We start from the raw sequence: 25,097 nt of genomic DNA, 5'->3' as shown, positions 1-25,097 counted from the left end.
TGGAATGGATTTGAGAGAGACGGGAAGAAAGATGTGACAAAAGAGACAACTGTTTTGAGAAATTTCCTGCAAAGGAGCAGAAAAATTGGGCTATAACCAGAAAAAGGAACTAGGGTCCTGAGGTTCAAGAATTAATGGGATTGATCCAATAAAGAGCAAGAAAATGATACAAGTGAAAGGGTGAATTGCTGGCAGTCTGCCCTTGACGACACCAGAGGGGATGGGCTCTAGTGTACAAATAGAGGGATTGGTTATAGGAGCACCAACCATGTATAACAACAGGAGGAAAATCAGGGTTTATGGGTAAAATGCTGGTAGGAGAGTAAATGTGATGGTGGGAGCTTATTGAAATAATTTTTGATTGCTTCCAATTTCTCAGTAAAGTAGGAAAGTCAAATGAGAGAGGACAGAGGAAGAAGGGATGGGAAGAGGAGAAGGTATGAAATAGCTGTCTAGGACTGGGACCAGTAGACTTTTTCTGTTAAGGTCCAGATATTTTAGTTTTTGCAAGCCATCAAGTTTCTGTTGTGGGTTCTCAACTCTTCCATCGTTCTGTGAAAGCAGCTATAGATAGTACGTAACCAGTGAGTGTGGCTATAATTTGCTGGCCCCTCTAAGACAGCGGGAGAGGAAGGGGCCCAGGACAGTGTCATATGATTGCCAGACAGTATTAAAGGCTCACTTGAGATCATGTCCATGGATGTAAAGAGAGATGGATTCATGTTTGTGTTTTTCTCCAATCACATTCAGAGTAGTGGAGAGTTGTGTGAGGTTAATTTTGTTAAGTACATACCAACTATGAACTGAGAGTGGGACTAAGGAGTGTCAGTGTTTGATGATGAAATTGAAGCTGGGTGAGGAGCAAAGTGAGGAACCAGATGCAAAAGTGGTAAGATCGGTGGATAATAAGACCATGTGGTGGGGGAAGAACTCTGACTCAGGATAATAGGAGTGAGCTACAAAGGTAGGAGGTGATGGGGATGAGTGGGATACCTGACATTGAGAATACAGAGGGACTGCAGTTACTGGTAGCGCCAAGAATCAGGAGAGTGTGCCTGCGGTAGGTGGAGTAGGTAGGTTGGAGTATAAAGGTTCCTGGAGGGGAAAACTAAGAGGTGAGGATATTGGAAGGATCACATCTATCTACAAGGATATTAAAATCATCAATAATTAAAACAGGAGTGGTATTAATGATATTAATTTTGTAGAAAAAAATCTTAAAGAAATAAGGCAACATAGCCTAAGGATCAGAGAGGACTGGGAAAAGAAATGCTAGTGGTAGATGTAATCTGATATCATGAACTTCTGAATGTGGCAGTGAAGAACAAAGGTAACACTTACCAGACCCCCAGGCCCATTGGTACTAGGGTCAAGGAAGGATAAAACAGTCATGGCATGAGAAAGCAGAGCCCTCAGGGGATAACCATATTTCTGCAGAAGCAAGAAGGTCAAGAGAATGTTTAGAGAAATGGCTTAGAGGAGATTCTGCTGAAAATGGGGTCTTCAGTTCCAGAGGGCACAGTAAGGGTTTTCAAAAATTGGAGAAAAGAAGGTGATGTACATGAAATTAGGGGATTTTGTTATTGTTGTTAGAGCCCTATGATAACTAGGAAGTGGGAGATGAGGGGTGACCTGAGCCCCGGGCAGGGAAGATGCCACTGCGACAGCTCTCCAGCCGCACCGCTGCCCCGTGTGGTGTGCCCTCCCCGCTTCTTCCTCACAGACCTCTCCTCTGAACTCCTGTCTACTTCAGCACGTTGCTCGACCTTTTTAAGAGTAACTTGTAACCTCATGCTCCCACCTGGAATGACCAATTGCTTTTAAGAGCTTTCTTTTCTGTTCCTCCTTGCCCTTAGGCTAATCATCAACTTCTGGTGATGTCATTTTGGTCTGGTTTGCCCACATTTCTTAGCCCCTTGGTTCTCTTAGATAGCAGTACTCTAAAATCCAATTTTACTGTGATATGATGTTCCTAAACAGGGGCATGAGACTGAAGATAAGGAGGAACTTACATGCTGATACACATTAGACTTTTCTCAAAGCTTCTGCATTCTCCAGGAAGTAAATTTTTACAAATGGCTAGTTAAGAGAGGCTACAGTTTCTTGTTAACTTTGTTCAGCAATTTTAATAGAACGGAGAGCAGCTGCCAGGCTGTGAACAAGGAGGGACTCAGGCTCCATCAGAAACAGCTGCAGTGTGGAATTTCACAGGAGGCCCTGGAAGCTTCCAGAACACACCCTCCTTCCTCCATCTCACACACCACACTAGTTCTTAGGAGCATATTCCAAGCTCCTTGGTAATTAAGAAGGGGAAGGCTTAGTCCCACAGACAGACGAATACATAGTATCTTGCCACGAACTTAAAAGACTTGCAGCACACTCTTCCCATCACAGGGGGAAATGGTGGCATAACTGGAGAATATAAACGTGTATAAATATACCGCCATTTCTGGGGTCTGGGAATGAGGACGCTCTCTGGTTTCTGTCACTACAGAATAGGTGGATGACATCGTTGTCATCAGATTGAGACAGTACAATTGTACAGGGGAGCACCAGATACAAACGAGACTTTATTGATTGTACAAGGAGCACCATACGCCCAAGGAATCTCTGCAGCTTGTGCTGCTTCCAGGCTTAGGTGGTACTGTCACTGCCTGGAGGCCAGACTACATGACCTTCAAGAACTTTGCACAGGAACTCGGGATTTTTGTCATGAAGTCGTTTCTTGTCTATTTCCTGGAAACTTTTTTAGCCCTGATCACAAAGCTCAGTGTGTTCTTATCTGAACATGAGTCACCCCAGTTGTTATCTAGTAGCTACATTAGGCACAGAGCCTGTATTGCAAATAGCTTTGATATACTTTCCTTTCCTCCTAACAGCCAAGAAAGCTGCCGTGAACTTACTGGGTGATGAAAAGAAGAGCACCTAAACCACTGACTGGATGGAACCTTTCTGCCCACTGTACCTTCCTGTTAGAGCTTGATGTTGTGTTAAGGAATGTGGTATAATCATTTTAATGTTGCCTTGGAAACATTTTTGATATATTTAAAAATGGAATGTGTTGTATTTTTTGCTTACTTTTACTGTCTAAATACATAGGGAACATTTTAATTTAAATTTAATGCAATGGGCAATATCCAAATTTTGGGAAAATGTGTTTTGCCTTTGGGTAGGAAAAGAAATATAAACTTAAAATAAGATTATATATCCCATGGGCTTTGTACTTTAATGGGCTCTCTTTGCATGCATTTTCTCTGTACTTATTTTTTTGGATACTCTTTAAGGGTCTACTTCATGTAATGTACAATTTTGTATTAAATGTTTTTGATGTATTTGTGCATACATATATTTAGGGAAATGTACCAACTATAACATGCATCATGCTCGTGGAGAGCATCTGCCAAAAGCTGAAGGTTCCATTGTGCTGGTGTGATCTGCTAAAAAATTGCTTCAGAAAATTATTACAAACGAGTAATAATTCAAATGAATAGTTAAGTGATAAATGAGTTTGAATGGAGGTTGTCCTGTTTCCCTAACATGTAGCAGCTGAATATTGGAGCAGCTCTGTGCAGCAGTCACTTTGCTGATAAATGGGGAAATGTACACACACATCAGTAATCACAGCTCCCAATTCCCTATAAAACTAGTAGTAATACTGCCTTGTGGCCTTTTAATAACCTGCTTATAAGCATTAGATCTGTCTTTTTGAGATGCTAAAATGGAAATCATCCCTGGTTCACCTTCAATGCTAACATGTTGGTTTACTCTTTTTAAATCTTTTTAAAACCAGTTTAAGCACCCTCCAGAGGCTTGCCCACCCCTGATTACATCTGTGTTCTGGTTTGTATCATTAGCTAGCAATACGTGCTGATGACACCAGGCTCTAAGAGCAATCCTGGGAGACTGAAGGAAAGTATGGTATAAACTGTAATCTGGTTGGCAGTAATTAGGTAAAACTGCTTTCACCTTCTTTTTCTGGCCTTTAAGGTCAAACACAAGAGGCCTCCCTAGCTGGCAAGTCAGAATCACTTCTAGTCTGTTTAAATGCCTTCATCTTGATGCTTTATTCTGATAAATTGCATATAACAACATAATTTGAGTATAGAACAAAAAGTTAAAATCATTGTCCCCAGTTTGATTAGCCAAATAGCTTGTCTGGACTAGAAAAACTGAACTTTATACCAACCATACTGCTAGGATATGTCTGAATTAGATTAAACTGACTAAAGAGTATAACAAAACTACCAAGATTAGCCCTGATGGTTGGGTGTCATCCTGCAAAGTGAAAGGTTGCTGGTTCAATTCCCGGTCAGGGCATGGCACATGCCTGGCTTACAGATTCAATCCCCCAATCAGGGTGCATATAAGAGGCATTTTAAGGCAAATAAATTATTAGTTCTCCTTTCAGTAACAATTAGGTAGATCATAATGATGTCCTGTGATTTAACAAATATTAAAGATGTCAAAAATAAGGGACAGTATGACCCAAATATTATAATATGGAGCAGGGCATTTATCTTTTTCTGGGGATAATAATGGTGATCATGAGGCATCTTATTAAACTTACCTAAAAGCCTTTAGAAAGCAAGCAATTATTTGGAGAAAATTAAGCCTCAGTTAAAAAATAAAACCTCTAGAAGTATTTAAATCCCTTTCCCCATAAATAAAGTATGCTTTTCTTGGTGGCAAAAGAATGAAAATGAGCAATCTCTAGCATACAAAACATATAATCAGATTGTTAGTATATTGAATATATTATCAGACAAGATAGAAGTTACTATTGCTCATAACTACTTACAGGATACCAGTTTAAAAACTACAGTTAAGAAAATATATTCTGAATGCAATTTTTTTTGTCTTGATAGTTTTCTCCTACAGTGCATTCTGGAAGAAATTTGTTACTGTTTTTGGCAGTCAAAGCATATATGTTAAAGACAGGAGAAGTTATGAGTTGATCTCTTCTGTCTCAGCTTCGATTTCCCAAGTAATATTTTGCCATGTTAGAGTATTTGAAAACTAACTGGGCCTTTGTCTAGCTAGAAGACAAGCATTTATTTGTACATGAATGGTATTTGGGGGCTATGTCAAGTTACAGAATCCCTATGGTAATGCTTCCTCTACTTGAAAGGTTTCAAACCAACAATTCCTGCTCCTCAGGAGTCTTCTGCCCACAGCCCGAAGAAAATGAGCATAGCCTTTAAATAAGTTACTGCCCATCCTGAAGATGTGATATACTGAATGGAAATGGATGTAAATAAAATTCCATTATCTCACTGAACTGTTACATTTAATTTATTTGTGGGGCTTTAAAAAAAATCTAGACTAATTCTGAATACAGATAAATGAACCTTAAAACACTGCTGTTTGTTAATCCCATTTTCACCTGACTTAAGGAAATCTAAACTACTTTCTGCTCACATATTGCATTACATACAAGTCTCATGACATAGGTTGGTGTATTGTATGTATTTTAATGTAGTAAATGCTTCTATGTGCCTCTAAAGTATTCTGTACTTTGAGACCAAGAACTTGGGGATTTTATTAAAAATACCTACTGCTGGAGTGTGTGTTAACTTTCTGTCCTATATCTGTGTATACATGTCTATGTTTACAATCTTTGTGTTTAGAATAACACGTGATTCAGACCCTTAGTCATCAAATATTATAATTTATAGAGTGCAGCAGGAAAGTAAATACACGAGACTGACTTTAAAAGTTACCACAATATTATAGCATCTCTTTATAACACACACCTAAGAGATTAAGAGCATTCAGGTTCTTTGGTTAGACAATGGTTCTCAAACTTTAGTGTGCGTCAGAATATCTTGCCGGGGGAGGGGTGCTGGTTGTTAAAACAGATTGCGGGCCGCACCCCCAAAGTTTCTCACCCAATAGATCTTGCGCAGGGCTGAAAATTTTAAATTTCCAACAAATTCCTAGATTATGTTGATGGTCCAGGAACCACATTTTAAGGTAAAACCACTATTACAGGAAAATGCTATCTTTACACTTAGTATACAGAAGTTTTCACTACAATCATTCCAGCAGCTTTCTAAAAATACTAGTATTGAACTCCACTACCAGAAATTCTGACAGTCCACTGTGGTACCCAAGTGCCAGAATGCTTTAGAAAGTCTGCAGCTGATTCTAATATGTAGCTAGGGTTTCGAGCCACTAAGCAGACTACTAATGAGGCCAACAATTCCAAGATCTGGAGAATTTGTCTTGGCTAGATATTAGGTTGGCCAAGAAGTCTGTTTAGTTTTCTATCAAAAGACACATTTTTCATTTTCACCATATTGATTTGGGTACAGTATTTTGAATATGTTGGCTATCTCCCACTATTGGCTTCTAGTGGGTAGAGGCCAGGGGCACTGCTAAACATATTCCAATGCATAAGACAGCCCCGCAGCAAAGAAGTATTTGGCCAAAATGTCAGTCATAGCAAGAAACTTTGACACAGTCAATCCGTCACAGCACCTTCTCCATGCACTGCACAAATCTTTCTGTGTTTCAGTTGCATATTTACCTTCTTAAAAAAAGCATATGCCAAAAATGTTGCATATTTTCTTTCATCTTCAATATTAAAATGTCTTCATAAAAATTCACCAATTCTGATGTTTTTAAAAATACATGCTGATGTGACAGCTGTCACAATAACAATCTAACAAAATTGTTTTGAAAAGTTAGACAACTAAGCGCTACTAGAGCCATCGTACAGAGAAAGCTAAATGAACTTTTTGGCCAACCCAATAGTTCACTGAATGTGTTAGTTTCCTATTGCTGTACTATATTACCAAAAGCATATTGGCTTAAAACAACACAATTTATTAGCTTACAGTTCTGGAAGTCAGACATCCAAAATGGGCCAGCAGGGCTGCATTCCTTCTGGACACTAGAGAATCCATTTCCTTGCTTCTGTCAGCTTGAACACTGCCTGCATTACTCCGCTGTGTCCTAGTGCTCTGCTTCCCTTGTATAAGGACCCCTGTGATTACACTGGGCCCAGCTGGGTAATCCAGGACAGGCATACCTTGTTTTATTGTATGCCACTTGATTGCGCTTCACAGGTGTGTTTTTTACAAACTGAATGCAAGACCCCCCCACCAAAAAAGATAACTCACTTTATTATGGTGGTCTGGAATTGAACCCACAGTATTTCCGAGATATGCTTGTACCAGCTCAAGATCCTTAATCACATCTGCAAAGCCCCTTTCTCCACGTGAAGCACAATAACATAACCACAGACTTCGGGCGGGGGCATTATTCTGCCAACCTTACCTAGTCTCTCTTTGGATATTGAAATTTCAGTATAAAGTCAAACCCAATATCAAAGTAACTGTAAAAAGCAATCTTAATGTTGGAAGGGAACTCAAATAAGGAGGATTGGTGAAAAACTACCCTATCTCTATATAAGTAAAAGGCTGAAGGTTTATCCTCTGCACAGAGTGAGAGGATCTTTGGAGTGGGAGAACACAGGCAAACGGGGAGGTTGTGTTAAAAACAAGATTGAGAGACTAAAAGCTGAGACCTGTTTCCCCACCTCACCTTCCCTTACTAAGCTCCCAGCCCCTTAAACGTCCCGGGAGCTCATTAGACTCCTCTGGGGAAGCAGATCAGCTTAAGAGAAAACACCTGATCTCAGAAATTTCTCAGAAAACATCTCAGCAGATATCTCTTTAGTGAAACTCAGCATGCAAGCCCTGTGTGCTCAGAACTTCCAGTTAGCTTTTTGATCTTTCACCCTTAAAAAAAAAAAAAAAAGAATTCTAAGGAAATCCACTTAGTAAGACAGGATCAAAATTTAAAAGAAGTCCCTGGCTGGGTAGCTCAGTTGGTAGGAATGTCATTCTGTCATAGAACATAAAGGCAAAGAAAAAAATAAAAATATAAGAAAATCTGAGCACTAGTCTATTACATTCAATATTCAAATCGAGAGTCCAAAAAAGATCAAGAAAATTTCCCAGAACTTAAGAACACAAGTTTCCACATTGAAAGAGCCCATTAAGTACCGAGCACAATGGACAAAAAATAAAAATAAAAAATAAAAGACCCATATGAAGCCCACTATTGTTGGTATTTCAGAATACTGAGATGTTGCAGGTTTCAAAAAGATTAATATGGGTCACAAAAGACCATGAACTAGAATTTCCCTTCAATTATAAGTCAGAAGACTATGAAGTAACGACCTTGGACTTCTGAAATATGATTTCCAATGCTAATTCTATAGCCAGCTGAAGAGTAGGAGGGTAGAAGGATGACACTTTCAGATATTCAAGGTCTAAGAATATTTATCTCTCCCCTTGCAATTTTCCCAAGAACAGCCTGAAGATAGGTTACACGAAACAGCCCCAGAGAAAAGGAATAGACAGGATACATTAAAACATCCAAAGCAGCAAAGCAATGGAGTCACACTCTGGGTGGTGGTGAAGAGAACCCAGAGTGAAGCTGTGCCCTAGGTCTAATGGGTGACCAGCAGATTAGAGCCAGGTAAAAGGCTCTAGGAGAGATTTCTTTACAATGATGAAATCAGTAAACTGCCTGATGTGAACAAACTTTTTGAAAGCACATTCTGACAACTGGTAATCTGTGGTTGAATTAGTGATATTTAGAAAACTAAACAAAAGAGAAAAAATAATAGCTCCCAGGAAAACATCAGTGCAGGAAGTAAAAATATCCACAGCATACCTCAGTGTTTCTTAAATTTTAATGTGTGCTAAATATAGAAATTTAAATTTATAGTAACTTAGTGTATGTGTGTGGAGGGAAAGTGATAAAAGCTAAGCTCCCGCTTTCCATATCTAAACTTCTATATTTCTACATAGTAAATTAATTTGAGAAATAAGTCATTTGCAAAAAAAAAAACAAAAAAAAAACAACACACAAAAAAGTCAAAACCTTAGGCCCTGGCTGCTATGGCTCAGTGGATTGAGCATCAGCCTCCGAGCCAAGTGTTGCTGGTTCGATTCCCAGTCAGGGCTCATGACTAGGTTGTACGTCATGTCCCCAGTTAGGAGTGCAAGTGAGAGGAAATAACACAGAGATGTTTCTCTTCCTCTTTCTCCTTTCCCCTCTCTCTAAAAAGAAAAAAATAATTAAAAAAAAAAAAATCAAAACCTTAAATGTGCATAAGAACTACTTGGGGATTTATTACATGTGTTTGAATTCTGGGCTGGAGCCAGAGATCCCGCATTTTCACAAGACCCCAAGGGAGGCCAGTGCTGCTGAACTCCTGACCACATTTTCTGAGTAACAAAGGCACTACATGGCACAGCTACAAATGGAATATACGGCAATAATGTAAACTGTGAATAATGATTAAAATTATGAAATATATTGGTAATTATCAGGAGGGAAGATGGAAGCAGACATGCATGTGGTGGGGGTAAAGGTAGGAAAACTAAATCCTCTTCTAAGGTGGAAGTTAATGCCTAAAATTTAAACTATTAAAACTAGCTCGCTCTTTTATTATGTATAGGTATAATACTGATAACAAAATCTTTAAAAAGTAGGCAAAGGACGTGAACATAATTCACTGAAGTAAATACAAATGGCAGGTCAAGATATGAATAAATGTTCAACCTTACTCATTAGAGAAGATTGAATTTTCACTTGATTGGCAAAGGAAAGTTCAGTTATGCACCAATTACAATATGGAGAGACAGCAATACAATGCTACAGCCGTGGTTCTGAAACCTCTGTGGCAATTCTTACTGCCCCAGAACTAAAACAGTGTTAGACTTCAGTCATCTTTCGGGGACAAATCTTTTAAGTTGGCTGCCCCAATATCCATTCTCAATTACTTTCGTCTTGGCTGCCTCTACTATCAGGACTGGAAAAGCTATATATCCCCTTTCACAGCCTGCCTTGCAGCTAAATAAGGAGACTATGCACATAGGCTATATGGGATAGTCTATTGCTCCTAGGCTACAAACCTGTACAGTATGTTATTGTACTAACCCCTGTAGGTGACTGTAACACAATGGTTAAGTATTTGTGTATCTAAACATAGAAAAGGCACAGTAAAAATATGGTATAAAAGATTAAAAAATGGTACACCTGTGTAGGGCACTTACCATGAATGGAGCTTGGAGGACTGAAAGTCGCTCTGGTGAGTCTGTGAGTGAGTGGTGGTGAGTGAATGTGAAGGCCTAGGACAGGCCTACACTACTGCAGACTTTATAAACACTGCACACGCAGGCTACACTAAATGTTATCACACGATATGAGATTCAATCAAGTACAACAGAAAATAATGTAATCAAGAGACACAGGAAGCACAAGCTATATGAGGCTGCTGTTGGTATATAACATGGCATATGGTTTAATTGCAGACTTTCTTTTCTAAGTAGAAAGAATACATTCTAAAACAGCAATAGAAAGATTAGTATGGTAAATACATAAAGCAGTAATGGTCATTTGTTATCAAGTATTATGTTCTGTACGTACATAATTTTATGTACAATATTTTTATATGACTGGCAGTGCAAATTTGTTTACACCAGCATCACCATAAATGCAAGTAATGCGTTGCTGTGCTCCAAATTTGTAACAGCTATGACGTCACTAGGTGATAGGAATTTTTCAGCTCCATTATAATCTTATGGGACCATCATATATGTGGCCCATCACTAATTGAAACGTTATATGGCACATGACTGCAACAGCCCTTCCAAAAGCACATGGAGTCAGAGAAGGCAGTTCCCCAAAGACTGTCAGTGGACAACACATATGGCTGGATAGGGATTCTCTTAAATTTTTGAAAAAAATTACCACTTTCACAAACAGTGCTTTGCAATAAAGTTAGAATCAGCAATACAATTTAATTTATTGAAAAGGTGTATCTCAAAGTGCTAAACCATAGGTAATTTTAGAACTCCAATTAAAACAATGTTCTTAAGCCTACAAAATAAACGAATCTAAAGCTTAAACTCAAGTACTTTACATATGTCAAAAAACTAGCCAACTGAACAACTAAACGACAATAACTAATTAAAAGAATATGATCTACAGACTGGCTGTTCATAGACCTCCAAGAGGATTTAACCACTTCCTCTAGTTTTAGGCTCATATTAAACTTCCACTCCCCATTTTATGTTCTTTCATTATCTCTTCCACTGGCATTGATTAGTTTGTAAGCAAAAGGTACAAAACTCAGTTTCAAATTTTATTTCATTAAGTTAAAAGGGGAACAAAATGGTTTTCAAATCTTATTAAACTAATTTATCTGAACATGTTTTTACATAGAGGACAGATACAGGATTTCAAGTAACGTATGGTCGAGTTCATAATGCATTTAAAAATAAGCTTCTCTCTTCCACAAAAACTGCATTGAAAGGCAAAAAAAGTTTTTCTTTTATACTGTGTAAGAACTGGATGCAAACTTCTGATGCTGGAGTTGAGAGGCACAAATGTTCAGTCAGTTACATGACACAAACAAAACGCTCCTGTGTCTCTCAGATACAAATTAGAAACCTCCATTCATATCTCTTACAGTAGTACCACATACTTGCTTCTCATACCAGGTCACTTCTTCTTCTTTCCTTTCCCTTTTTTACTTCCCTCTCCTTGCTGAAGACTTGGGTCACCACCTCCTGTTTTTTGTGTCCTTGTTTTTAGTTTAGGAATCATTTCCGCTGCATACAACATTACTGACTTACCTAGGAACCAGAGGTTAGGCTTAGTGTATAATCTGAGAGATAAGACATAGAAGGTCATTAACTCAAATACCATAAAGATCAAGAAATTATCACACCACATCAAGAAAATGAGAAAGATTTAAAAAGAAAAAAATAGCCCTGGCTGAGTAGCTCAGTTGGTTAGTGTTATCCCAATGCACCAGGGTGGCAGGTTCAATCCCAAGTCAGGGCACATACAGGAAGCAACCAATGAATGCACGAATAAGTGCAATAACAAACCAATGTTTCTTTCTTTCTCTCTCTCTCTCTCTCTCTCAAATCAATAAATTAAAAATAAATAAAGAAAAAAAATGACTATGAAGACAACGACTCATTCAAGAAGGGGCCTTTGGTGGAGAAAAGTACTGAGAACAATGCTGAAATATTTAAACGAACACAATCAAATTTAAAACACTAAGTGTGAAACAAAAATTTCAGTCCTGGTCTAGTAACTGACTTAAAGATCAAAGGAGGACATATAAATATAACAAACTGGAAACAATCAGCATATCATTATAACTTTTAAGCCATGGAAACACAGGGCCTCTGCCTTACAAGGAAAGCCCAATGCAATTAAGCTACAAAAGATGTTACTATCTGCTCAGATGACCTATGAATACACGCACCCTGCTATGTACACCAACCACCTCCTCCAGCTCCAGCAGCTGCTTTCCTCACCCCAACACCCCAAGCCCTCAGCTTTTTAAAAACTTTGTATCTATTTTCTTACTGGAAGCAGGAGGCAACGTAGTTTCAACTAAAATTTTAAATAAAAAGTTAGTGGGTTTTTTTTTTTTGTCTTTTGACTTTTAATATATAGTCTAGAAAGATGTGGACTGGAATATCTCATCTGTCACTCCTGAATCAGACTTAAATTTCTAGAAATATCTACTATTTTAATCCAATTGAAAGCAAGTTTCCAGTCTTCTGGAGTCGAGAGAGAGAGAGAGAGAGAGAGAGAGAGACACCATTTAAAAAAATTAAAGTATGTTTTAGAAATTTAAAAATTCAGAAAATAAATACTTCTCTTTCCAATATCCAGAATTAATATTCTGAAATACTTATGTCCAGTTTTTTTAGTTACTGTTGTTTTTTAAGAAATAAAACACTAGGGAAAATGCTAGTCTTCTCTGATCATAATCCCGCCCCCACTCACTACCCCTTGCCCTGCTTGCGGTTAATTAGCGACATTTTTAAGACTAGTTATTTTCTTATTTTGTATTTAAATTTACCTAAGTGGTACAATGCTATGCATATCTGTTGCTTTTTTTTCACTAAGTATAGCTTTTTAGATTTATTAATGATAGAAATTATAAATAGACCTCAGGATTTCTAGAATCAGAAGCGGCAATTAACAACAGACAATTTAATAATTTTACACTTTAAAAAAAATTGATTTGAGAGAGAGAAACATTGATTTGTTGTTCCACTTATTTATGCATTAATTGCTTGATTCTTCTGTGTGCCCTGACTGGGGATCAAACCCACAATCTTGGCGTATTGGGACAATGCTCTTACTAACTGAGCTACCCAGCCAGGCCTAATTTCACACTCTTCACCTGGGAGCAATGATGGACTTCCATAGGTTGATAAAATGTTCACAAAACAGCGTTTTTTTGAGAAACCATTAGAAGGTTTCATCACATTATCAAATAGGTCCTTAACTTTAAAGAAGTTAGAACCACTGTTTACCTCTCCATCAGTGGCAGTCCTTTCTCTAAATTAATCTGCAGCACACACATTATTTTTACCTTTCAAAAGATCAGAACCTTTTATGCAGTGTTGAAGAATAACCAATCCCCAAACTTAATTCATTCATTTAAAAAAGGCTTACGTGATGGGAACTGTACGAGACAGAGGCTGCCATCTTCCTGTTTAAGTTGGACCCGGACTCTGCCCCTGTACTGAGCATCACGATTCCATTCTCTGGAGTACATTTTATTTTTCTAACATTAAAAAAAAAAAGACTTTGTTTAATAAAGTTAATATCAGTGAGATGAGTATGGAAAATAGTGAAGAAAAAAACCACACCATACCTCAAGAAGGACATTAAGTCCAACTGCTGAGCACACATCTTGAATCTCTGTGGCTGTAGGATTTTCAACAGCCTGAACAGTTAAAGAAGCATAAAAAAGATTAGTTTTAACTGGATATTGCAATATTGCTCTGTAAATCATTTTAAATAATATGATAAAACATGCACCAAATCCAAGGTTTCCTTTTCTACTAGGTACAGTTGTTTCCATTGTAATTATTAAAAAATAAATAAAAAATTCCCAGGAATAACACTGATTCATATTTCTGTGTCCATCTCCCTTCCAATAGAACATAAACTTCACAAGGGCAAGGACTATTTTATTAGTATATTCCCCAGCACCTTGCATGATACTTGGAACATAGTAGGTGTCAATGAATACTGGTTAAACAACTAATACAGATACAAACACTTTAGAAACTGTTTGGCAGTATCTGCTAAAGCCGACTGTATGCATTCATTATGGTCCTACAATTCCATTTTTAAGTATATATGCAAGAAAAATGCAAAAATATGTTCACAAAAGACAAACTTAAGAATGTTCACAGCAGCCCTATTTACAATAGCCCCACAACACTAGAAACCACCCAATTACCCGCTAACAGTAGAATGGACCGTGGTATATTATACAATGCAATACTGTACAGCAGTGCTTTTCATCAAGGCAATTTTGCACCCCAACCAACATTTGGCAATGCTTGGAGACATTTTTGATTGTCACCACTAGGATGGTGTAGGCACTGGCATCTAGAGGGTAAAAGCCAAGGATGATGCTAAATGACCTAAATCCACAGGAGAGCCTCCACAACAATGAATTATCTGGCTTAAAATATCAATGGTGCTGCTGTGAGACACGCCATTACAGAGCAATGAGAATTAAACTTCACTCAAAAACATGGATAAATATCATAAGCTTAAAATTCGGTGAAAAAAGATGCAAAAATACATAGTGTATAACGCCATTTAAATAAAATTCAAAACCAAAAGTAATCTATGGTGATGGCACAGTGGCTGTCCTTCTATGTGCATCTATGTGGGGAAGGCAGTGACTAGGAAGGAACATAAAGGAATCTTCCTGGGTGCTGATAATGTTTTCTTTTTTAAAATTAGGGGACTGGTACCCATGTGAACTCATTTTGTGAAAAGTAAGACAGACACTTAAGATTTATGTACGTTTCTTTATGTATGCTATGTATCAATAAAGTTAAAGTCAACTTAAATCATTCTCCAAATGATCTGAGAGCTTGCTCCCAGAGGCCTCTGTTACAGTGGCTGGATTCAGGCATTATTCTGAATAAGTGCTTCATCATTTTCTCTTTTATCCGGAGGCAGCAAAACAAACTTCCCTTTACACATTTAAGCAGAAAGTGGGAGATATGAAATAACACAAAAATAATAAATTCAATACTTCAGATAAAGTTACCTGAAATCTGTTGTTAGGTTTACAAAATGTGATTCTTAAAAATAAATGACATCAGGTTTGAAAATAAAAAGCTTCAACAAAGACCCTTCACTTGGCATTAGGTACTTGACATAAAACTATAAAACTCAACAACTCTGAACTTCCTGCAAGCTTTCTTTAAAATCTCCAATGCATTCTGGACATTACATTGTACAGTGACATAATTTCAGTTTCTTTTATTAAGAGGAAGATTGTCATAACCTTGATTTAAATGAAAACCGTGAAAATCCTACAACCTTCCCCTCTCCTCATTCAAACACAGGTTCAAGAAGAAAAATTCCTTCAGCTATGAATTAGTGCCTTTCCGGTTTCACCGTTATTTAGGAAAGTACCCATTTCCTGGCTACTCTTCTCCTCAGCTCCTCGCCCGTCCCCCACCACCAAATGCAGCCAAGTAAAAGAAACCTTTGTGCCCCTAAGAGTGAAACCTCCCCTTAAGGACCAGGGTGTCGGCCTGCTTACCTTACTTATGGGGATACGCCGGCCCTCCGCGATGGTCTTCTTGTTATTTAAATAAGCAGGATATATACAAATAAACCTGCCACAGAAAAATCACAGTTGGTATCACTAGAGCAGCATTTCCAAAACTTCATTCATTCCTCATTCATTCATTCATCATTATTGCAACTGCCGGTACATCTTTACTATTATCCGCGTAGTATTTTTTCTTTATATTGTCTCCCTTTTACTTACTTAAAACGGAAACTTTAATTCACTACTTTAGGTGGAAAAAAAATCACTTGCTAGAGAAAATGTGAAAAAACAGGACGTCATAATCTTCGGCTATGACAGCTACATGTCCAAAATTCCTGAGGCAGGGCCCCGGTCTCGTATACAGAAAGTACGGGATCAAAGGTACTAAAAACTTTCAAGAACCCAAACGAGCCTTCCTGAAACGTCACAATAGTTAAAAACAAAAACAAAAAAGAATTTTCACTATGTGATTCGGTTACTTATGTCACGTCCACGTAGCACCCAGTGTCCTTTGCGTCACGTGCAGGTAAACCAGGTAAATATTGAGCTATCTGATGTCGGAATTTCAGGGACCCTGCTTACAGCCCGGTTCGGAAAAAGGAACGCCCGGAGAGAGGCTCCGAGCTGCAGCAGCGGACCACTGCTGGCGCTGGGAAAGCGGCCCAACACCCGCGGCTTGCAGCAAACCCTGCCCTTTGTCAGGACCCACCTGTCCTGGTCGGCCGGAGACCGCGCCGCTGCACAAGCCATTTTTCACCCGTGCCCACCACTCGGTGAGACGCCGCCGGAAAACCCAACTGGAACGCCGCTCTGAGATTTCCCAGACCACCCCGTGTTCCGGCGGAAGTCCTGCCCACCGGAACGCCAACGCTTCCACGGCTTTTCACTGTCTGTTTGTTCCGGCACCTGTCGCTCCTCGCCAGCATCTGTAGTTTCTTACGTGGCATTTAGCTCTATCCTCTCGCGATAGGATCCATGAAAGCTTCGAATTCTTCCCCTTTTGTCGGCAAAACGACACTTTTGGGCCCCGGCGCCCTTGCTAAAATGGAATTTCATACTAGTTTGGACAGTGCTAGCTACCCTCACCGTTAGAGAAGAACTGTATACCGCTGTTAACCTGTGTAGTTTCAAGCAGGTTGTTGGAGCAGGCAAGAAAATACCATTTATGTTTTATCTTTATGCCCTTCTGGGCCGAAATTTGACTACACACCTTTTTAGGTTTCTGAAGATCATCTTCTACACTTAAAATTCACTGTAATTTTGCATAGCTTAGGTTAATTGAAAAGCACTATTTCTGCATTCCCCTTCAGCTAAATACGCCTTCATTTCTGTTACCCGACAGGAGCCTGGCCCTGGGTAGGTCTGCCTAGATAGAGCTAGGCCACAGTGTGTGGGTTCTTGATTTTGTGCAGGGAAGATCTCACAACATGAGTCCAGGTGGCTATTAAGTTTGGGGAGAGCAAAACAAGGAAGAACTTAACGTAGAAGAAGCAATAGGGGAGCCTAGGGGACCTTGGGAACAGCTTCAGGGAATCAGCCTGGGACAAGCTGCTGCTGGCTGCCTGTTGCCTTAGAGTTTGGGAGATGTCCTGCATGTGGGGGAAGAAGAGGGGAAAGGGAATGGCTTGGGCTGCCCCCCAGAGGGAGAGCGCACCTATTGGGTCCTTTGTCTTGCAGGCAGGAATCTTAGAGGTCTCAGGGAAGTGTTTCAGCAGAATATGCACCAGTTTTGCAGGTGTGTTCTTTCAAGGGGAAGAAATTGGCAGATTAGATAGTATCTGTGCTACAGATTATGTCAGCCTCTAAGCCATCCAATAAGAACATACTGAGAAGCTACTATGTGCCTGATGCTCTGAGAGGTGCTAGGGATGCAGATATAGCTAATAAGATAATTCTTGCTCAAGTTGCTAAGTAAGTCTAAAGAATGAGACTGATGTGCATAGGCTATAGCTGTAGCAGGACCAGCCAGGGCCAGAGCTGAATCCGTCACGGAATTCAGGCATGCCTAGGCGTATTTCATTAACTAATGAGATAATCTGCCTAGTTCACTTGTCTACCACTATGAAACAAAACGCCGCTCTGCAACAATGTTGTAAACAACAACAATCATTTATTCTCCCATAAAACTGCAGTCTGGGTAGGGCTCAGCAGGATAGCTTATTCCTGTTTTATGTGGCATCTGCTGGAGCTAGGCCATCTAAAATAACTTCTTCACGCCTATGTCTCTGCTCGGCTGGGATGGCTAGAACAGTTGCAGGATAGCTGAGCACCTCCGTCTCCCTGTGGTGCAGCCTGTCCATATGGCCAGGATGTACTTTAACAAAGGCTGCCTCCTTGACCAAACCCTATAGACAGACTCCTCTGAGCCCTCTCTTTGACTAGGCCTTCACATTGGCCCCTGTTCATCTTCAGCCTGCCTCGCCTAGTTTTAGTAAGAATCCTACTAAGTTAAGTGTTTTGGGGTTCTCCATAGAGACAGAACTAATAGGACATGTAAGAGGAGTTTATTCTGGGAATTGGCTCACACTATTATGGAGGCTGAGAAATGCCACAATATGTTCTCCACAAGCTGGAGAACCAGGAAAGCCTGCAGATTCCCTCTGCATCCAAAGGCCTGACAACTTGTTACAGAACCCCTGGGCTGCTCCAATTGAAAACAAACCCAGGGGCTCTTTAGTTAGGAGCCCGATTGCCCGCCGCCAAAATTATAACTCTCAATACCAGAGTTTAGTGAAAAGAAAAAGAATTATTTAACAGTTACATAGATTTAGTTATTTGCGGATTTCTGTTGTTAAGTCTTATGTTCTTTGAAACACCCATAAACACATATCCTTGCCTCCCCGCTACCAAACCAGGCTAGTTTTAGAACAGTCAGAGAAACCCTTCCCTACTTTCCGAACACAGTTCAGCTTTACCAGTAGCTGCCAATCATTCAATCCTGATTGGGGAGACCTCGTCTGTGTTATGGGGTCCGCCAGCTTTTAATCCAGAACCTCATGGATTCTCAGCCTCCTTGGAAACTGCATAGTTAGTCCTTTTGTAATCCGCACAGTCAGCCTCAGCCTCAGCCCAATTCGCACAGTCAGCCTCGCTAAAATGTCTGCCGCTTATTTTTAAATCCCTGACTACGTCCTCTGATGCAGTGGGTGCGGTAACCAGTTCTGACCGTTCACAGAACCTCACGCAGGCTGTGTGTGCTTTCTCCATACCATCCCCTGGTCCAAGTCCCCTCCCATCTACCTGAGGCTTTGGATGCATTAAAGTCATTTTGCATAAAAAAGACACTAGCCACCAGCCTCAGGCATGTGGAAGCATTCTAAAAGCTGCGTCCTTTTCCCCATCCCCCAGCCGCAAACTCTGGGTTTTTTTTGGAACACCCCTGTTTCTGTAACAAACTCATGTTGTAACTCCCATTAAAGGCTGAAGATGGCTGTTCCAGATCAAGAAGAGAGATTGATTCACCCTTCCGCTGCCCTTCTGTTTTCTTTGGGCCCTCAGTGAATTGGATGATACTTGCCTGCATTGGTGAGGGCAGATCTTCTGCTAATTCACATGCTAATTTCTTCCAGAAACACTTTCACAGACACAGCCAGAAACAATGTTTACCATCCATCTGGGTATTAGCCCAGTCAAGTTGACACATAAATTTAGCCATCATAGTAAGTTTGGCAAGAGTCCTCCCACTGATATCTGATCACCCTCATTATGTGATCAAATTCCTCATCCTCCACTTCTGATGTATAGATGCTCCTCCACTTACAATGGGGTTACTTCCTAATAAACCCATTATAAACTGAAAATATCTTAAGTGTGGAATGCATTTAATATACCTAATTTACTGAACATCACAGCTTAGCCTACCCTATCTTAAACATGCTCAGAACACTTACATTAGGCTACATTTGAGCAAAATCATCTAATACAGAACTTATTTCTTAAGGTGTTAAATATCTCGCCCTGGCTGAGTATATATCTGTTGGAGTGTTGTCCCGTGCACCCAAAGGTTTTGGGTTTGATTCACAGTCAGGGCACATACCTAGGTTGTGGGTTCAATCCCCAATCAGGGCACATATGGGAGGCAACCAATCAATGTTCCTCTCACATCAATGTTTCTCTCTCCCTCTCTCTTTCTCAAATCAATATACATATTCTTGGGTGAGAATTAAAAAGTAGTATCTTGTCACTTACTATGTGGATTGCTTTCACACTATTGCAAAGTTGAAAATTGTTAAGTTGAACCATCATAAGTTGGGGATCGTCTGCGTAAGTCCTAGGCCTAACTTCAACAAGATCCTGTTAGGTCAGTTTAACAAGAATCCCCATACTCCTGATGTCCCCTGATGTCATGCACTGACCTCCTCAGTCTGCTCTTTCATTATAAATCTCCATCTGTCTTTGCTGCATTCAGAGGTGAGCCAATCTCTCTCCCCTATTGCAATATCCCTACTGCAATAATTTTTCTTTTCTTTTTAATTTTTTATTTTAGATCAGATATTTGTTGTGCAACTAATCAGAGCAATCCTTAAGACGATGCAACAGCTGCCCTCTTGGGTTTAGGTATTGTTCCTTCACGGAATCCATGCATGAATCTGCGGTATACGATTTTCAGGTGCCGCATGCGACAGGGCCTGGTGGTATTTCGTCGTTTGGCCTTGGCACTCCAGTTATACTTCCTCTTCCGCTTGGCCAGGTAGCCGCACTTGCCACAGATGGACTTCTGCAGGTGGTAGGCCCTAGAGCCACAGCGGCAGCACAGAAGAGACTGAAAGAGCCTACTGCAATAATCTTGAATAAAGTTGTTATGGAGCATTAGCGAGCAAAGAGGACACGAGGCAATTTAGAAACAAATTGATGGCGTTTATTTACCTGGCCAGGGACGGTTCTTTCCACCTTCAGAGGCGGAAGATGTGAGAGCCGCGCTGCCTTACAGACTATAAGGTTTTTAAAGGTTTCTAAAGGCAAAAAAACTAGACTCATGTCCTTGGAGCTGCCCAATAAAAGTAGTAGGTGGGAGAAACTACACATAGACACTTTCTAATTTAGAGGGGGCTTTAGCTGATAAACATTTAGTGCATTTAGTGCACTTAGTGCGCCTGGGATAGAGATAACAGCCAGGGTGAGCTAACACAGGGACTTCAGCTAGTAAATTCTTGGTAGTAAATTCTTGATGCATCTGGGATAGAGATAACAGCCAGGGTGAACTAACAAGGGGGCTTCAGCTAATAAATTCTTGGTGCATCTGGGATAAGTGAGCAAAATAACTTGCCACTGGAGTAAAAAAGCAAAAATGGCAAAATAGCAAAAAAAGTAAAAAATGACTTATCACAAAGTCCTCTAATGTAACAAATGTCAAGTAACTTTTTTTATATTTAAAGTGTACAACTTTATTAGTTTTTATGATTTTATTTTTCAATTACAGTTGACATTCAATATTGTTTTATATTAGGTTCAGGTGTACAGCATAGTGATTAGACATTTATGTAATGTATGAAGTGATACCATGGATAATTCTAGTACCCACCTGGCACCATACATATTTATTACAATATCATTGACTATATTTTTTAAGCTGTACTTTACATCCCCATGACTATTTTGTAATTGCCAATCTGTACTTCTTAATCCCTTCACCTTTGTACCCAGCCCTTTACCCTCCTCCCATCTAACTACCCTGTTTGTTCTCTGTATCTATGAGTCTATTTCTAGAATAATGTTTTCTTTAATGGCTTCTTCATAGCATGGTAGTTTCAGGACATGGTGGCTGGCTTCCTGCAGTTTGCAGTGTGGAAGTTGCCAAGCCTTTTTAATGCTTGGTCTTGTCACTTCCTTCACATACTATTGGTCAAAGTAGTCACAGAGCCAGCTCAGATTCAAGGGAGGGGTAAATAGACTCATATTGCAAAAAAGCATGTGGGATGGGAGATACTGTACCTTCTTTGGAAATATGACCTACCATACTGTTGGAAGTCAATTTCTATATAATACTGAGAATTTAAAATAACTACTTGACCTCATGACAGGGAAAAAATTCACAGTACAACATGGTATTTATGACTAAGATTTACCTACATTCTGTATATAGCCTCTGTTAGATTCATATCTCTACCTTGGGGTGGGAGGGTAGATGATAAGTTGAATTTGATTAACGAGATTGCTTCATGAAAAACCCTATAAGCAGTATTGCTTCAATACTCTTATAGAAAATGTCAATACCAAATTGGAAGAGAGGTGTTCTTCGCACTTCTGGAGGAACACAATACAATGTAACTTCAGGACATCTGGAACTCCTGACAATATAGTCCCCACCAAGATTCTGGCTGCTTTCTGATGGAGAGGGTCATTTCGGTAGATCTGCTTCATTTGAACTTGGCATCCACTCCAATCTCTTTATATTATGGCTTTGTATCTGATCCTGCAAAGAAAGGGAAAGAACGTGATGGAGGAGCAGCAATAACATGAGAACATTTACTGAGATGAAGACTCAAGATGGAAAAAAACTCAGTATTAAAAGACAAGATTGTGGGGAAAAGATACGGCAGGACTCATGCCCGTAGAATTTCTTTACTTCAAGAATAAAAATAAAATCCTACAAACATCAAGGTAGGAAATAGAAGTTAGCCTCTAATGGAAAAAAGACTGATACTTTAACTTCGTAGTCATAGTTAACACTAGAAGTTAAGAGTTTTAAGGAGAAAGGAATTGTGACCAAAGTTGTAATCCAAATTTTCCTTTGTATGAGGGTAAGCAAAAACAATTTTAAAGAAGCAAGGATAGCCCTGACCAGTGTGGTTCAATGGGTTGAGCATCGTTCCACAAAGCCCAGGGTTGCTGTTCAATTCCTGCTCAGGGCACAGGCCTGGGCTGCGGTTCTGGTCCCCAGCTGGGGGCATGCGAGAGGCAACTGATAGATGTTTCTCTCACATGTTGATGTTTCTCTCCCTCTCTCACTCCCTTCTGCTCTCTCTGAAATAAAGTTTTTTGTTTTTTTTTTTAAGTAAAAGATAAATAAATAAAAAAGCAAAGACTTAGAAAGTTTATCCCCAACATTTTCTGGGGGGAAGAAAAAAACAACTTTTGAAGGACATACTTCAGCTAAGCCAAATTACAGTAACATGAGAAACTGAAGATGGAAGGTGTGTAATGTAGAGCAAACAGCGGTTAACACTTTAATTCACACTTAGATTTTAATAATTACTGATATGATGGTGAAGCTAATTGCAATTGTTAAGAAAAATTCTGAAAATTAAAAACAAGTGAATACATTGATACTAGAACAGAGATTTTGCAAAAAACTGAGAGTTTCAGCTGAACAAGCGTATGTCTCAGTTTCTAAAATCATTTTAGTCTGCATCACTAGGACTTTTACCTGCCATGCCCCCAATAAAGGGCCTTGACTTCTCACCATATTGCTGCCTCCTCTTTCCCTTTGTGTCCTCCCCCATCTCTGCTCCTCAGCCCCCGACTCCTGGAATACCCCAAGGATCCCTAATTCTTGCCTCTCTTAAGAAAACCTATGAGTTTTTCTCTAAGCCTCCTTTCACCTAAACTCTAGGCTTAGCTTTTCAGATCCCAAGCCCATCAAAGGTCTTCAGCTAAAGGAAAGGACCTTCTGAGAATCTTCAAGATCCGCTCTGTTTAGGATGAAGTTGTGGTTTTAAAATATAACTTTTTATTTTTGGTGTTAACAACAGAAACCCTTCTTGCTTTGTGCTCACATGACTCTTCTTGGTGTGTAAGGTTGGGGTGAAGGTAGAGAGAGCATGCTCTGATGTCTTTTCTTATAGGGACACAAATCCTGTCAGATTAGGCCTTCATTCTTTATTTTTTAAATTAACTTTATTGGGGTGACATTGGTTAATAAAATCATATAGGTTTCAAGTGTACATTTCTGTGATACATGATTTAAATATTGTATTGTGTTAGGTCCTCATTCTTATGATCTTATTGGGTTGGCAAAATGTTTAGTTTTTTTCTGTAATATAAAACACATTTTTCGTTTTCACAAATAATTTTATTGATCTGGATATTTTGCATATGTTGGCTATCTCCTGCATGGTATAACATTGATTATTCTCAATTAATGTCTCAATTGGATTGCTATCAACTTCAACTGGTCTACCCAATAGAGGAGCATCGTCCAGCAAAAAAATCTCCAGCATGAAACTTCATAAACCACTTTGGACACGTTCAATCAGTCAGAGCACCTTCTCCATACACTGCATAAATCATTTCTGCATTCAGTTGTGTTTTTACATTTCTTGAAATAATAAAGCATTATATGCCAAAAATATTGTATATTTTCTTCCATCCTCAATATTAAAATGGCTACACAAAAATTCATGTTTTTGTTTTTAAAAAATGTACGCTGATGTGACATGTCACAATACAGCCTGACAAAATTGTTTTGAATGAAGTTTAAGACAACTAAGCGCTACTAGAGCCATCTTACAGAATAAGCCAAACGAACTTTTTGTCCAACCCAATATTTTACCTTAATTAGTTCTTTAGAGGCCCGATTTCCAAATATAGCCCTTGTTCCATCATTTTTGTATTTGTAATTTTTATACATCTGATGCTACATCATTTGATATATACACACAACATAACAACTGATGTTCCTTTTCATTTTGTTTGGCATCTTATCCAGTATGATACTTTGTCATGAATTTGCCATCACAGCTTTCTTCGCATTTGCCTGTGCGAGTGTGGTTGTATTTTTAACAATTCTGGATCATTTTGTATCTTTTGTTAATGGAATATCATTAGATAATTTCTTAATTTTACTTGACTCCAGTCTGAGGGTGATTATGTTACTATACATGTTTAATCGACTCATTTGGTTTTATTCTGTCATTTCATGTTTCTTTGTGTGGATAGTTCTCCATCTGCCATTTCTCCTGTTCTTTGATATCTTGTTCAAGTATTCCTAGTTGTTATGTTTTGGCTAGTGATTTGGATGGGAAGTTTTATTTTTTAACATTGGAGTTACTACTAAAATATTATTTTTTTCTAATTAAAATAGTATCTCTCAACACTGCCTTTGTAAGATTAGACATTTAGCATCCTTTTACATCTTACCTCTCTTCTAAATATTGTTTCCCAGGTTGTGTTGGAATACCTCAAATTTAATATGAAAATTATTAAGAATTTCATTTTCGAGTTATCTGGACATTCACATTGAGATTCATTATTAGATTAACCACAATTATTTACATATTTATTCAAGTTTAAACGTTTTATTGCTCAAATCACTTCCTTAATAACTTTATACTTACTTTAATTGTGTGGGCAGCAGTAATACTGAGGTAGAACTACATCATGGTTTTTGGTTGCCCGGTGCTTTTGAAATGCCCCTCATAGATTTGGACAATTCACGTTTTATGAATTCAGCACAAGCATGCGACACAGCCTCTGCTAGTCATGCTCACCCAGGCAAACCTTCAAAGGT

The 25,097-nt window shown here is 39.1% G+C and overlaps 3 protein-coding genes across 4 annotated transcripts in view; 1 reads left to right on the top strand and 2 right to left on the bottom strand.

The window, feature by feature from the left end:
- REEP5 (receptor accessory protein 5) overlaps window positions 1-3,180 on the top strand; it is a 34,295-nt gene extending 31,115 nt beyond the window's left edge. Inside the window, exon 5 of the mRNA XM_090276586.1 lies at window positions 2,880-3,180. Coding sequence (XP_090132712.1) covers window positions 2,880-2,929 — 50 coding nt within the window. The 3' untranslated portion in view covers window positions 2,930-3,180. The remainder of the gene's footprint in view (window positions 1-2,879) is intronic.
- A 7,120-nt stretch (window positions 3,181-10,300) lies between these two features.
- SRP19 (signal recognition particle 19) lies at window positions 10,301-16,488 on the bottom strand. 2 transcript variants are annotated; one of them, XM_090279023.1, is made up of 5 exons: window positions 16,359-16,486; window positions 15,638-15,713; window positions 13,715-13,786; window positions 13,513-13,624; window positions 10,301-11,660 (listed from the first exon to the last, which is right to left on the bottom strand). In XM_090279023.1, the coding sequence occupies exons 1-5, from the start codon at window positions 16,397-16,399 to the stop codon at window positions 11,527-11,529; spliced, it is 435 nt and encodes a 144-aa protein (XP_090135149.1). In that variant the 5' UTR covers window positions 16,400-16,486; the 3' UTR covers window positions 10,301-11,526. The 2 variants fall into 2 exon arrangements, with proteins under 2 accessions (XP_090135149.1, XP_090135150.1); XM_090279024.1 differs by having other exon boundaries at window positions 11,592-11,692; window positions 16,359-16,488.
- Window positions 16,489-21,998: 5,510 nt separating this feature from the next.
- The window catches only part of APC (APC regulator of Wnt signaling pathway), a 134,019-nt gene continuing 130,920 nt past the window's right edge, over window positions 21,999-25,097 (bottom strand). Inside the window, exon 17 of the mRNA XM_090276567.1 lies at window positions 21,999-22,061. The gene's annotated coding sequence lies outside the window, so the exon portion shown is untranslated. The remainder of the gene's footprint in view (window positions 22,062-25,097) is intronic.

The sequence above is a fragment of the Furipterus horrens genome, unplaced genomic scaffold, assembly GCF_987537825.1.
Source record: "Furipterus horrens unplaced genomic scaffold, mFurHor1.1.pri manual_scaffold_5, whole genome shotgun sequence".
NCBI classification, from domain to species: domain Eukaryota; kingdom Metazoa; phylum Chordata; class Mammalia; order Chiroptera; family Furipteridae; genus Furipterus; species Furipterus horrens.
This window is presented reverse-complemented; position numbering and strand designations above follow the sequence as displayed.